Consider the following 14577-nt stretch of genomic DNA (forward strand, 5'->3'; position numbering starts at 1 on the left):
CTCTAATGTATGAATAACATGTTTGCTGAGTTATGGTTTGCATAAATAACAGAAAGATGTTCCAATAAAGCCTTGTTAGCTGTTAAACATGCTGGTTCAACTCGGTGGACATTTGCAGCTGTGTTTTGTGGAGGCTTTTAAAAGATACGGCTGTTTTAGTGCCTATTAGCACCACCAAATCCCACGTTTTCCTGCCAACACACTGTTTATGTCCTCCTCCTTCACTTTGAAAGAGGAAGGCCGTGAGCAGAGAGGAAAACTGGGGGCATTATGGCAAAAAGGTGGTGTGCAGATGTCCGATCAAGTGTCCCTTAGTAAGTCTTTGTAAATGTTAACTCATATCCGTTTCTTTTGCCTGTTTGCAGTTGCCTGTTTGACATCCATCATTTGGACTGCTGAAAAAATATTGCACTACATTACACAAACAAATGTTCCTGCAGCTGATCTTTAACAGCTAGTTGAGATGCAGCAAATAGGCCAGTAATCAAATTTAAGATGGTAGGAAATTGGTGAAAATAGTAATTTATCATCCAGTTAATCTCAAATCTGTATGGTTTTTCCAGTGGGTCTGTTTAGTTTTGTTTTCATTCAATACAACTGGCATCAACTTTAAACAAGTGAGGCATAATATCTTGATAGCCTATAAACGAAAAATAACTGTCTCATCCCAGTGTCAGATTTCTGCCAGTTCCTAATGAAAGAAAGAGGAAAATCTTGGACCAAACAAAGTCAGCAGAAGGCTCATCATATCAATAGCAGTCCATAACGTACTAAACAGAATTTACTGAACAGAATGTAAATGCTCATTTTATTTATAGGATATCTGGACAGAATATTCGTTTGAAGTGGTGTTAGGTAGCCTAACGCCCAAATACTCCTTCACATGGAGCCCAAAATGAATGCATTTAATAATAACTTATTGCTATAGCAACGACTGAACTGTACATTTTATGCAACAAGTGGCGCACCCACACAGCTTCAGCACAGTGGGCGGTCGGCGAGCCTGTGGATCCTACAAGTCAGCGCACAGGGATTAATGTGTTCATACGAAACATCTTACCCTTCATTCACAAACCTGTCATACTGACAAACAGACGGCGTGTGGGTCCGACTTTCCGACCACCTGCCCCTCGTTAAACTTCCCGTTCTCCCCGGTGCGACGGCCTCTGCTGTCCCGTTGCATCAGCACGCCGCGCCGCCCTGCGCCGCCAGGGACCACATGACCGGGCCACGCGATGATTATCAGCCCGCAGACAAGCGACGGTGGACTCAGCTGACAGGCAGATTACCAGGATCTGCCTAAGCTCTATGCAGCAAACACTGAACCACAGATGTGTCATTTATTTCTTTATTTCAATTCCTTCTTCCATCCATACTAATGACTGCAGTGGGTCAATTAGACCAGGCAATAATAATAATCATAATAATAATTTTATAATAAATGTTCTTTTCAGTAATACATTCATCTCACTTTCTGTGTGTGAGCTACATCATTACACATACAGCTAAAATCACTGTACTGCTGCCTCATCGTGTGTGCACTCTTTGCATTGCAATGCAGTCTCACTTGTTATCAGCAAGTCTTTCATTTATTTACATTCTTTAAAAATTATATTTACATAGCGGCCAGTGCATTTCCAGCTGTTCTCCTCGTCCAGCAAACCTTACTTTCCTGTCCTGAGATGAGCTTCTCAGACACCTTCCTCAGCTGCTGACAGTGTGTCCCACTATGTCCATGCAAACCCCTCAGCAAAGCAATTTAGCTGGTTTCTGAAAAGCTCAATTAAGGGCATGAAAGTCCCTCCACCTTCTGAGCAGAGGGAGCGTCACCCAACAGGGCTGGTGCCCTGAAAGTGCAATGGCTTCCCTTTTCAGACAGAGGGCAGTGTGCCATCACAGTTCACAAAAGGCACATATGTCTGTCAGATCAGCATGCCTACAGAAGAACTGCAGACATTATCAGCTGTCACTTCCTGTGGTCCTCACTGATACAGTTTTACATTTTTGCTTAGTAAACAAGTTCTTGACTGATGGGATCCACCTCCCGTGTAACGTGTCCTCACACTGATATAATCCGTATGGAAAATTCTTTGGCTGGGTTGATATTCTTCATGCTGGACTCGTCCGCGGTTGATGGGTTCACTCCTGACAAACTGCTCTGCTGTCCTCCATACTGCCACACCGAACCAAGCCCCTCTGCTGAGATCTGGACCAGGCTTGGGCTCGTCGATGGACAGGAAGATTGACGAGGTCCGAAGTATTGAGGTGGCGGAGCGGAGATCTGTGTGGATTCTGGGTTTCGGGGTAGCAGAGGCTGGTCGTAGTCATGGCCGGGGAGGGAAGAAAGAGGAGGAGGAGTGGGGCCATATGTGGGCGTAGGGCCATAAGCGTACTGCTGATGGCACCTGTGGGGGAAAAAGACAGGAAGTTGTTTCTGAAATGCTGCTGGTCTGCGCGTCTTCATGGAAATTTATTTTTATTTTTCCTTGTGGCTCTTTCAGCCCACGTCTCACCTGCAGGCTCTCATGTTGTCACACATGGCCGGGTTACCGCCGTCCCACAGTGACAGCGCCTTCTCCTGGGTGTTGTTGTTGTTGTTGTTCCTGCCTTTATGGCTGTAGCGAGACCTGTTGTCCTCCCGAAGTTGGACCTGCTCCTCCCACTGCCACACATCTGACTCCCTGTTAAAAAAAATCAATTCAAACCTGTGCGTCAGTATTTCAGTATGTAAATGCATGACAGGAAACTGAATAATAACACTCCTCTTTGTTTTCCCCCATCCTTTTCCCCCAATGATGGAAAGTAACTAAGCACATTTACTCAAGCACTACTTAAGTACAATTTTCAGGTACTCACACTTGACTTAAGTGCTTCCTTTTTATGTTACTTAATACTTCTACTTCACTCCATCTTAGAGGGGAATGTTGATTTTAATCACACTGCATTTACTTTACTTCACAGACTAAGTTTCTATATTAAAAACATGATGAGCTTGTAAAATATATTGTTCAAGATTAAACTAGTGGCTTCCAACGTTGTTGGTGTGTGGGCTCTGGTCTGTGTCATGTTTCAGATCTACATCTATGAGTCGTTTGTTCCATCAAACTCACTATTTCCTATAACTTCCAAGATGATTTCATATATAGTAATTACATATTCTCAGTCCAAACAGGTACAATTAACCAAACTTTCACAAAAAAAGGAAAGAAATGTTTTTCTTCTTTCCAACCCCATCATTTATCTCACGACTGCATGGATTTACCTTGTGACCCCTTGGAGGTCACAAGGTTGAGTACCACTGGGCTTAACTACTGAACTTAAAAGTGGTTAAAAACTAGCTCCACCTCGCTCTCAAACGCTGCTCATGCATGAAGCAGCAGTATTTACAATCATAATGCAACATATTTCAATCACAGGGGCCATTTTTCTGCACTTCCACATACTCTACGTACATTTTGCTGATAATACTTTACTTAAAGGTTTCCTGTGGAGTTTTTGAACTCCAGAATCTGTGGAGCTGTTTTGCTATGAGTGGCTTCCTGTTACTGGCAGTGACATGGTGCACACTCCCGCAATGGCTGCACACTATTCCACTGATTTACAGGTGGCAGGAAATGCAGCAAAGACAAGAAAGATGAACACTGTTACAAAGATAATGTAAGCAATGCTGGATTTAAAATATAAAAAAACTGGCTTTTAGTAATGAAGTGCTTTCAACACATTTATTTAGAGTTCAAGGATACACACGATGCATTTCGGTGAGTAACACTGAATGCACTTAAATGCAAATGCAACCTTTGTTTGCTGATGAAAAATCCCACAGGCCATGTTGAAATAGATTTTAAAGGAGGGACTTTTACAGTGTGGTATTAGTTCTTTTAAACAAACAGTCTGAGAATCTTCCACCAGTGTTTGCTTCTCACCTCTCCTCCTTTTCCCTCTTGTCCTCTTTGATGCAGTCGAGCAGACAGCAGGTGATGAAGGCCATTGACATGAGGAGGATTATGCCTGAGCTTACAATAGATGCCAGCACAGCCACACGGAATCCATAGTCCTCATAGGGAGACAGAGCTGGAGCGAGAGAGGAGAAGGCATCGTGGACTTTAGTTCCACGTGCTGCACTCAACGTATTACACTAAAAAATCTGTGTATAACAATTCCTAATCAGACTCAAGTGCAGCACAAAGCACAGCCACCTTGTAGAGGTGCTGACTGCCGTATATCACAAGTCTTTTCTACTCATTGAACCAGAGGAGCACGAAAGATCACATGCCTGGTCATCATGGAAAGCACAATAAAACATAAATTCCAAATATCTTTCAGTTTCACATCCTACAGCTTCGTCTATCCCATGATGATTGATCCCGAAACATAATTAAGATCAGGCTCCCCCAGCTTTTTGGGTTTTTTTTGCTCATGCACCAAAAGAATGACTAACTTCTTCTTCAAATTATTCCTCTCTACCTGCATTAGCATTAATATTCTCCTTAAATGAGCTTCATCCCCAAGCAACAAATTATTTTCTCTTGAATAAGTTCTCACTTAATTTAGAGCATTAATTAGTGCATGGCCATAACCACAACGTCTATCCTGTAATGTTTAATATATATTCTGTCTCTTCTGAATAATCAGCTGTCAGACATTTCAGGGGGAAGTTCTGCAGCCGCTGCAGTTCTCCCAGTAAAAATGTTTAATCTGCATGCATACACTTTTCAATATGAACGAATCGTAAAATAACAAATGCAGTGAGTGCCATCCTTTCTTTATGAACTGTCGTATGTAGGTTTCAGCTTTGACTTACGTTTACAGTAGGTCTCCCCCACCCAGTGAGTGCTGTTGGTGTCCATGACGCACATCAGATCACTTCCAACCAGCCTGTGCTTGGCTGGGCACTGCAGGGAAATGACTGTGCCCACACTGGTACCATTGCCCTGGATGATCCTCTGGGTGCCGAGTGCTGGCAGAGGCATAGGTGTGCACTGAGCCTGGGACTGACCTAAAAGAAAAGAGTCAGCGTGCATCAAAAACACTGGCTGCGCTTGAATTAAGTTGCAGCTGTTAGATGTGCATAAATCACCAAAAGTTCACCCAAAGTTTGAACACATGTATAATTCATGTATCTTCAAAAGAAGTTTGTTTTCACAGAGACGATACGACATCTCAGAACTCAAAAGTAGCACGACCACAGCTCAGCGTGAACAAAGAAGAGTGGAGCACTGCGGATGAGATTCAGCTCGGAATGGGACAGTCATTCCACAGCTATCAGCGCTGAACCCCTGTAGGGCTGCACAACACTGCGTGACAAAACACTGCCCCCCTGCAACAGCCAGCCGCCGCGCTGCATCGAATTCTAACAGTATCGAAGCAGGAAATGTGATAAATCATTAAACAAAAGGCCTGCGAGGCTGGTGGAAACACACAGGCCATCTGGAACCATGCTAAACAACCGGTTATCATACAGCACAGCACAGTGCTCAGTTCATTACAGGAGGGAGGGGGGGGTCCCTCACTGTGTCGTCTCAGTACACCAGCAGTCTGGCGTGATGAACCTCGACATAAGAGTATCACTTCATCATGACAGCCACTGGAATGCAAATAAACACAATGACAACGGATGGGTGATTTCCAGCAGAACAGAGAAGGAGAATGTGATCAGGAGAAGTCAAAGCCAGCTTGTTTACTGAGGGAAACCTGCTTCTGGTTCTCACTTCAAAACAATGGAACATGACAGTGGAGAGACATGGCAGTGTTTGTCTTTGTCACTATTAAATGAAGGAAAATATTCAGGAATGTGGAGGCTGTGCACTTCAAGTAAAAACATGTGGTGCACTTTTATTACAAGTGCAAAATCACACCAAAGGTAGTGGCTTCATTGACAGAAAGAAAGAAAGAAAGAAAGAAAGAAAGAAAGCATGGACGAAAAAACGAAAGAAAGAAAGAGATTAGACAAATACTCCCCTGAGGTCCATTAGCATCAGCTCACCATATTCAAGTTTATGTAACACAAGAACACACTTCATTGCCGATAAGTAGAGAGCATCACTTTTACATAACGTGCGTGTGTTGTGCGCGTGCGTGTGTGTGTGTGTGGCCGCGTGAGCGTGCGTGCGAGACGCCCAGCTGTGCATCAGCGCGAGGTCTCGCAGATGTTAAAACCAGTGGCGTTGCCTCCCTTTTTCACTTCCTCTTTTTTCTATGCAAACATACATTCATAATGACGTTTGGAAGAAAAAGAGCTCAAGTTTATTACATTTCCGTTCAGCCTTCAACAACCGCATGCCAACTATAATGTAAAATGTGTTTATCAATGCAAGTTATATTTCTCAGAAATGATCACACACCCATCAAGAAATAACAATCTACAAATGCATCACATTATGTACGTTCACTGTGAATCCTACAAGCAACTGTTAGGAAACTGCTATCAGACCAAGTACTATGAGTCCTTTAAGAGATCTTGCACAAGCTGAAATATAGGTCTAGCATTAAAGTAACGCGCATATTAAATCTCTATAAATTTTGTAGTGATTTTGTTTTTAAAAAATCTAACATACAGCCCTTTATGTTAAGAACAGAATAAGTGCAAAGTGCCAAAAACAAGCCTCCGTCCTACACGTTCCACTCCCGTATGAATCAGACACCGTTTGGTTTGCTATCTCGTCCGTTTTACCTGATTTATTCCGGTCACGGCTGCCATCTGTGTTTGTAAAATCAGTCCTGGACACATCTGCTATTGAAGCTGTTGCCGCTGACATGGTGGTGACAGACAGGCGACCCCCAGTCCGCTCTTTGGTTGTGCGTAAAGACTGCGCAACGGAGCTCCTCTGTGCCCGGTATAGGGTAAACAAGTCGGGGTTCCGTAACAGGAGTCGTGCGTGAGCTTCTCCGTGCGTTTGTGTTCGCCTGTCTACCTCGTTGCGACCAGCGTGTCGTCCACAGAGTCCTCCCACAATGCTTCCTCACCGCATCCTTCACTTCTTCTAATGCGCGCAGTGGCTGCCGTCGCGCAAGCGGACGAGCCCTCGAGAGGAGTGATCGGTCGAGACCTTGTCGACCGACGCAAAAATGACTTTGTGGATTACGCCAGGTCAGGTCAAGTCGCATTTCAGAGCGGCGCTTCGTGGGCAGGACAGTGACGAGGAACTACATCAGCAGCGTACCGGTCTTTGCTGGCAGGATGCCGCACCTCCGCTCTGTGGAGCCACCCAGGATGTGGCGCTTCACACACGGTTGAACATGTGCAACACAATCGGTTACACGAAGCTCATCTTTTAGAAAAAAAACGAGGCCGTTTGGAGTATGTTCCTGTTTGCCACCGCACAGATCAAAATCCTCTCACGAGTATTGTACACAAGTGGCTCTGAAAAACGGCTGGTTCATGCAGAACTTTTGGGAACCTCCACCGCACGTCTCGAAGCATCACTGAGGAGTTTATGAACTAACGGTCAGCATCAGCTTCAAACCAGGAGCTGCAGTTAAATACTGCTGCAATGGTACTAATGCTGCAACAGTAGTGGTGCCAAATGCACAGGGGAGAGAAGTCAGGCTGATAATGTAATGGAGAAAGATGGGAGAGCTGAGTCTCTGCTGCTATACAACACATGTCACTGTGTATGGAAAATATTTGACTTGTTTGTGTCTAAGGCTGACCACCCTGTGCTTCTTCGTGTGACTGTACCTGAGTCTAATTACATCTCAGACAGCATGCTTTCACTTCCCTATGTCTCACTGTGACACAGGTCAGTGAGGCTTGTGGTAAAAGTGCTAACTGGTGAACTGCATGACATGAATCATTTCGACAGAATTAAGCCAGTCCACATCGATGTGTTCGCAGCATGAAGAATGAGTAAACAACTGTAACTGGGCTTTCATTTCAAAATGGGTAACTATGGATGGTTGCTATGTGGAAATGTAATGATGGTGATGTGCAGCTATAAATGAAATGGAAGCAATTTGAACATTTCGTGAGGGGGGAAATACCTGATGCATTTTCAGTGCCTTGACATGGAGGAAATGCATACACACACACACACACACACACACACACACAGAGAGAGAGAGAGAGAGAGTTGTGTTTCCATAATTTCTGGGGACCTTACATAGACTTACATTCATTTCCTGGAGACTTACCCTAACCATAGCTACTATTCCCCTGACCCTAACCCTGACCCAAACCTTAAAATAAAATCTAACCTTACCCAACAATCCAAAAAATCTGATGTTTTCCAATTTGAGACATTACTTTTGTCCCCAGTTGCACCATCAAACCCCACCCACCCTTCCCTCCACTTTCCTCCTGTTCACTCCACATCGTTGTAATTTCATTGAGGATTCTGGGCACGCCTGAGACTGTTTCTGCTGTGGGTGATAAGTGTCTCCACAGGCGCAGCCCTGTTCACCTGAGCAAACCCCCACACACCAACTGAGGCGCACTGGGAGCCTCTGTTCAGACAGCTGCTTGCCTCATCATTCATGAATATATTAGCATGGCTGATTAAAAGTGTTCATAGTCGAGACTGAAGGACTATGTAAATGCTCAAGAGTTATGTTCAGAGCTGTCTTAAAATATGCTGCTCATCGTACGCTCCATGTCTCGGAGTAACGCTGTTCTTTCAGGACACAGAAAACTGTAGCAGCGCAGGTATGTATTCTGATTGCCTGGAAAAATGTTGTTTCCTGTGGTGGAAAGTAACTAAGTACAATTATTGTAGTACTGTACAAATCAAGGTGCTTTTACTTTACAACAGTACTTCAGTTTTATGCAACTGTATACTTCTACTCTATCTCCACTGCATGCAAACAGCTTTAATCACTTTTCAGAGTAAGTTTTTCATACTCTTCTTGTACACCGTGCATCTCAAAATGATCTGAATTAGATTTTTTTTTCTGAGAAACAGATGGATTAAGTGTTCCTTCATGTGTTGAGAAATTCTCCTGCTTCTGAAGCGAAATAAACCATTTAAAAGCCCTGTTGGATTAGCTGGAAAATGCATCGTCAAAAAGATGAAAACAGGCTCGTTTTTCTGACCTCGCGAAAAGTTGGCTTTTTAGAGCCCAACAGTATATTAAGTCTTAGCCTTAAACATTTACAGCAGTAAAATGCACATACACATTAATGCAGCATTAATATTAATAAAAAAAACCCATATATAATAGTAAAACACTGTCAGGGGCCATTTTCCCGCAGAATGAGTACTTTTACTTTGATACTTTGATGTGTATTTTGTTGATAATACTTACATACTCACATACAGTGGAGTATTTTCACAGTGTGGAACTGCTAAAGGATCTGAATACGTCTTCCACCTCTGCTTGTTTCCACTGAACTCTTCACCGGTCTGCAGGCATGAAATAAGTCTCCTAAAATATCTAAATGTGTGCAACTCTGGGAGAGAGACTTGAGTTCAGCTCCCAATGTCACTTTGTTTTCATGACTCACGTATTGAATTTTAATGAAGATATAGTTGAAAGCAAACCAAATCTCAGAATTTTCTCCTCTCCCTTAAATAAACTTCTTTTTTGTTAAATTCCATTAACTGCTGAATTTCCACAGCGATACCACTTTTGATTCTATGAATCCAGTGTGAAGGAATATTTTTTATTTCTTTAGAATTAGACGAAGAGGGGGAAGATAGAGGAAGTGACAGTGGATGAGGACATTTTGAGAAATTAGTCTGCTTAAAGTGTTCGAGTTTTCTCTTCTGATTTGGAGGCTGTTGCTACAGCAACAGTTAATGTGGTCTGGCATAGCCTCAGCGGGTACAGTTTGGACTCTCAGTGCCTTCCACTTTATCCTCCACCCAGGCTTGTGTGCTCTGTACTCTCTGCAATCCAATAGACAACCAGAACGCTTGCTTATGAAGCCGATGACAGTCAATAATGCTTCTTTTACTGTATTCAAAAGGAATAAAGCTTATATGGAGTATTTTGCATACTCAGTGGCAACATGCACACACCATTAAAAGGGCAAAAACAAAAAAGTGGACCACAAAATAGTCACTTGACAAAAACAAAATGCTCTCCGGTTGTTGCTGTTTTAGCATTAATCTGATCTGACAAGAGAGACAGAAAAAGGTGAGGCAGGTGAGAGTGGGCAGCTCGGTGTGTCCGCACTGCCCCTGACACAGTGTGGCACAGCGGCTCTGCTGCGGGGGGAACCACTCCATCACGCAGGTAATTAAGCAGAGCAGGAGGGGCAGCGGCTCCCGCTGCCAACGGCCCCCGTCAACACTGCTGCTCAAACCAGGCCACATCTGGCTGGAGGTCTGGGTGGAGGAGGCTGAAGGTGCCTTCTCCGAAGTGTCCTTGGTTTGTTCCTGAAGTGATAAAACAAACATCCGGCGAGATGTCAGTGCTAATTGCTCGACTGCGCTACTGTGCACTCACCATGAGGCAATTATTTTAGTCAAAGGCCTTTTCTACAAAGCGTATGAAGAGCTTTGTTGATGTTTTTTTCTTAAATGATCCAGTGCTGAAGAATGAAATACTTCCCAGAAACCATCTGATGTCAATGCTAAGGTCTCATTAAGGATGCACTGTCTCTGTACCGCTAAGAATTCATTGACAACCCTGTCAACCTCTCTCTCTCGTGATCGGTCCATAACATCATTAATGCTCCTTTCTCCGTCTTCTGTGTCTGTAATCTCTGAACAAATCACTTGCTCAGGCTGGATTGTGGCCACCAGCGATGGGGCCGCTCCATAAATCTGCACCACCATACACTTGCTGGGAGAGAGCAAGAAATGGAAGAGAGGGGAGAACGGGTGGCAGGTAAGAAGAATGAGACTTTAGGAGGAAATTGAGTTGATCAAGCATTTCTTCGCCACAGTGCTACCTCAGACGTGCACAGCTTGTAAGGCATGGGCTGCAGACGCACAGCATTTCTCACACACCAAACAGGATGAGGTACAGTATTAGCGTGGCGGCGCCGGGAGGAGAATTTGAGTCAGTTAAGCGTACTTTCTCGTCAGGGATTTGTTTAGTAGGGCAGATTGAACTGCACCTTTACTTCAATATCCATGAGCTTATTTGACGCTGCATTTCCTATGCAGCTGGTGATTGGTTTTCATCACATGGGTGCGTGATATTTGAAGCATTAAATGTAGGAGGCATTAAAAGAAAAAGCATGCTGAGAAACTAAAACAGAGTCGTCGACACACAAAGAAAACAAGGCTAAGAGTCTGCAGCCGTTCTAGCTGCTCTGTGAGGCTGTGCTGAGGCTGTAGGGTGTGGTTACATTGAGCTAAATGCTAATACAAACATGCTAACAGTGACAGCAGGTAATATTTACCATGTTTACCATTTAAGATTAGCATGTTAGCATGTTACCTGTAGCCACTTGCTAATTTGCACAAAATAAAGTGCAGCTGAGACTGACAGGTATTTGGCCATAAAGCGATATTTGACAAATTCTAATTCTGACCTGATGGTGGCGCTACATGAAGCTAAGAGATCATCAAAATTATTACAGTTCATCTTGACAGGAGCATGAACATTTGTACAGAATTTCATAGCAATCCATCCAACAGTTACTGAAACATTTCGCCCAAAATCACCAACATCAGCCTCATGATGCGGCAGCTGTAAAAGTCATGGCATCACCAAAGTCAGGAAGATTCATCATGTTGGATCCGTGAAGGTCTAGACCAAATTTCATGTCATTTAATCCATTAGATGCGGAGAAATCCTCATTTTCTGACTGCCAAGAGTGACCAGTCAGCTGCATACATCCTCCTGCAGGCCTCCACCCAGAGGCCCAGCCCTGTCACCCTGTACCAAGAAAACAAGGCACATAAGCAAAAATGGAGAAAGTGAAGGAAAGCACGAAACACGGCGAGGGGATTGCATAAGTTTCATTGTGTCATTGTCCTGCAGTTTGATTAAGTGCCTGGACGCCTATGTGTGCCGAGCGGCGTTAATACGACTGGTGCATCCATGGACGGTTCCCACTGAGGTATTGACAGAGAGCTAACAGCGGGGCAGCCCAACTGTGCAGCAGACAACAAATGAAAGACAAGAGCGTCTGGAGGGAGGCAGCAATGGGTGTGCTGGAAGGAAACATGAAAGAAAGGAAAGCGATAAGGTCGCTCGGCCTGAACACATAGAAGAAAACTCCGGGTAGAGATGGATCTAGAGAAACGGGCATCAAAGGTTAAGTGAGCGGTGGTGTGCTGAGTTGTTCATTTCCAGCAAATTTATAGAAAGCTCACTTTTTAAAAAAAGAGTTTGGGCACTGAGTGTGAAAACAGCGAAACTAGAAATCTGCTTTTCATATCAGGGCTGCTGTGATCTGCTGGCCCCACTGTGGCGCTGATCCACGTCTTATCTTGGGTCCGTCTGTACGTTCATCTTCCTCCATTCACAGGACAAAATATACAAGCTGTGCCTTATTATTGAGGACACTTTGAGGAACATAGCCTCAGCAAACCTTTTATTACAGAAAATAAGTTTTCTAAACTGAGCACTGAACGTTGTCTCTGGGTCCAGCGGAGCTTTAACTACAACCTCCTCACACTGACTGTCCTTCCCAGGCTGAGTAATTGCTCAAAATAGTGGCTGGATGTGGCTCTATTCGAAATCTTTTTTGTGTATCTAAGACAAACAGCGCCTGTTTGTGTATGTGCACCTCCAGTTTTTGTTTTGTACTCACTTGACGTTATATTTATGTGCAACTGCCAAATGACTCATTCTGTTATGAGAGTGCTGTTATTCCAAATCTCTCCTTGTTTCTTTCAGTGGGCTTTAGACCGCTGCTCCAAGTCATTTCACAATATTCCACACAAGTTGATGAGACGTTCTGTATGATAAGATATTCACGTCAGGTGTTTCACAGCATCATTTGTTCAATGGCGCAAAGTAGACAGTGTTCAGTTATGGATGTTTTTTTTGTCATTAGACGTGCTCGTTTATGCTGCGGCGTAATTTAATTTAGCGTAAGTGTGTGCAAGCTCGCACACATTTACATATCTGTCAGAATGAAAACAGGTGTGACGTTCTGGGGAATAAATGAGATATTAGGTTTACTTAGGAATGAACTGGGAAAACAGGCTGTTGTTCCATGAAATAATGCTGTTTTGTCTTGGAGGAGGGTGTAACTAGAAGGATTCGGGGAGAGGCAAAGTTAGGGGGGCTCTAGCTAATGGAAGCATAGATAATACAGCTCTTCTGAGGCCATACTGGTCATTCACTTAAATAGGCCTTAAATCATCACCATCGCATCCAGCTTAACGATTTCTAATTAGCACATAATGATAGTCAGACCAACCCTCTCCGGTGGCTGTGAATCTGAATGAGACTGAACCACACCTGCGAAAGAGACAGAAAGGTGTGAAAGATGTTGTATCCGGTGATGCATTGTTACTATTACAGCAATTCATCATCATCAAGTAGATGTTCAGACTCTGTGATTGAATGCAGGACGTTTCCCTGGGGGGGGGGCGACGTCAGGTGGATTTTGTCTCTGCGAGGAGGAGGCCAGGGTGTGACCGATCCTACAAGGAACAATGCTTATGTAATCCTATTTTGTGACTTCTAAAGAGTAATTTGTTTAGTAGCCTGCATCAACTGCACGTAGGTCTTGGGGGAACAAAGCCGAACTTCATTTGCAGCTTCACAAAACATGAGAATCGCAGGAAACAGTCGCAACCACTTCCTTTCCAGGAATGAAGAACTGTCTACTTGCCTCATGACAGAACGCAAGAAAAAACGTTCATCTTGGTTTCCATGCATTTGTTTATGGGCCTTGCAGCAGATAAGATGGGTTAGGGCAACATGATGCAACACATCCTGACTATACTGTATGTATGATCATATGTATGATGGCAAATGATACATTTTTTACCCCAATGCCCTTCAATTTAGACTTTTTTCCAGACCAGAAAAGTGAAATAACCTGAGATCATTATCAGCATGGTGCTTGTGCTGCACTCTGAATACATTGGAAACCCATTTTTCTTCAGGCTCCTTGCAGTCAGTGGGTTAAATAGAATAAGTTTAAACTCTGATTTGTCGCTGCAGTATCTATAGCTGGTATTCCATGATCACATTTCATTGGTGCTAACCCGTAGACCAACCTTCTATTTGTATGTTGAAGTTTTCAGAATAGCTTTACTAAAGCAACAAACCTGTTAATTCCAGCTTCTTATAGGCATTATTCTGGACTTGACACTGAAACAGGAACCTGTTCCTATTCAAATATGCATAAGCTTTTGATGCTAAGCTCCCAATTTCTATTACCAATAACTGGTGATGTCCTACATTCTTATCTAACTGCTCAGAGGTATCTTTGTCTCTTTCTACCCTTTCAGCTCTGTCTGGTTGAACCGTTGTGCAGCCTTTAGTTCAGCATGTGCAAAATGTTTTTTGGGAACCCATCATACAAAATAGCATCTATTTGCAAAGAGGTCTCTCTACAGCCTAAAAGCATGAAGGACCATTCAAAGATAGAGTAGTCCTCTCGCCATCTGACTGCACTGAATCAGGCTTCTGTGGCAGGCAATGACAAATGCTTGATAATTTGTGCAGCTGAAATATGTATTTATTCCCATTTTCTATATTGTTATTGTGTGGACAAAAAGG

At 43.5% G+C, this 14577-nt stretch overlaps 1 protein-coding gene across 1 annotated transcript; it reads right to left on the minus strand.

Moving 5' to 3' along the window:
- Nucleotides 1-1334: 1334 nt before the first annotated feature.
- LOC121612850 (sushi domain-containing protein 3) lies at nt 1335-7141 on the minus strand. Its single transcript, XM_041945998.1, has 5 exons — nt 6671-7141; nt 4802-4996; nt 3924-4071; nt 2514-2681; nt 1335-2405 (listed from the first exon to the last, which is right to left on the minus strand). Exons 1-5 carry the CDS (start codon nt 6753-6755, stop codon nt 2060-2062), a joined length of 942 nt encoding a protein of 313 aa, XP_041801932.1. The 5' UTR covers nt 6756-7141; the 3' UTR covers nt 1335-2059.
- Between the last annotated feature and the right edge of the window lie 7436 nt (nt 7142-14577).

This window comes from Chelmon rostratus, chromosome 10, assembly GCF_017976325.1.
Source record: "Chelmon rostratus isolate fCheRos1 chromosome 10, fCheRos1.pri, whole genome shotgun sequence".
Classification (NCBI taxonomy): domain Eukaryota; kingdom Metazoa; phylum Chordata; class Actinopteri; order Chaetodontiformes; family Chaetodontidae; genus Chelmon; species Chelmon rostratus.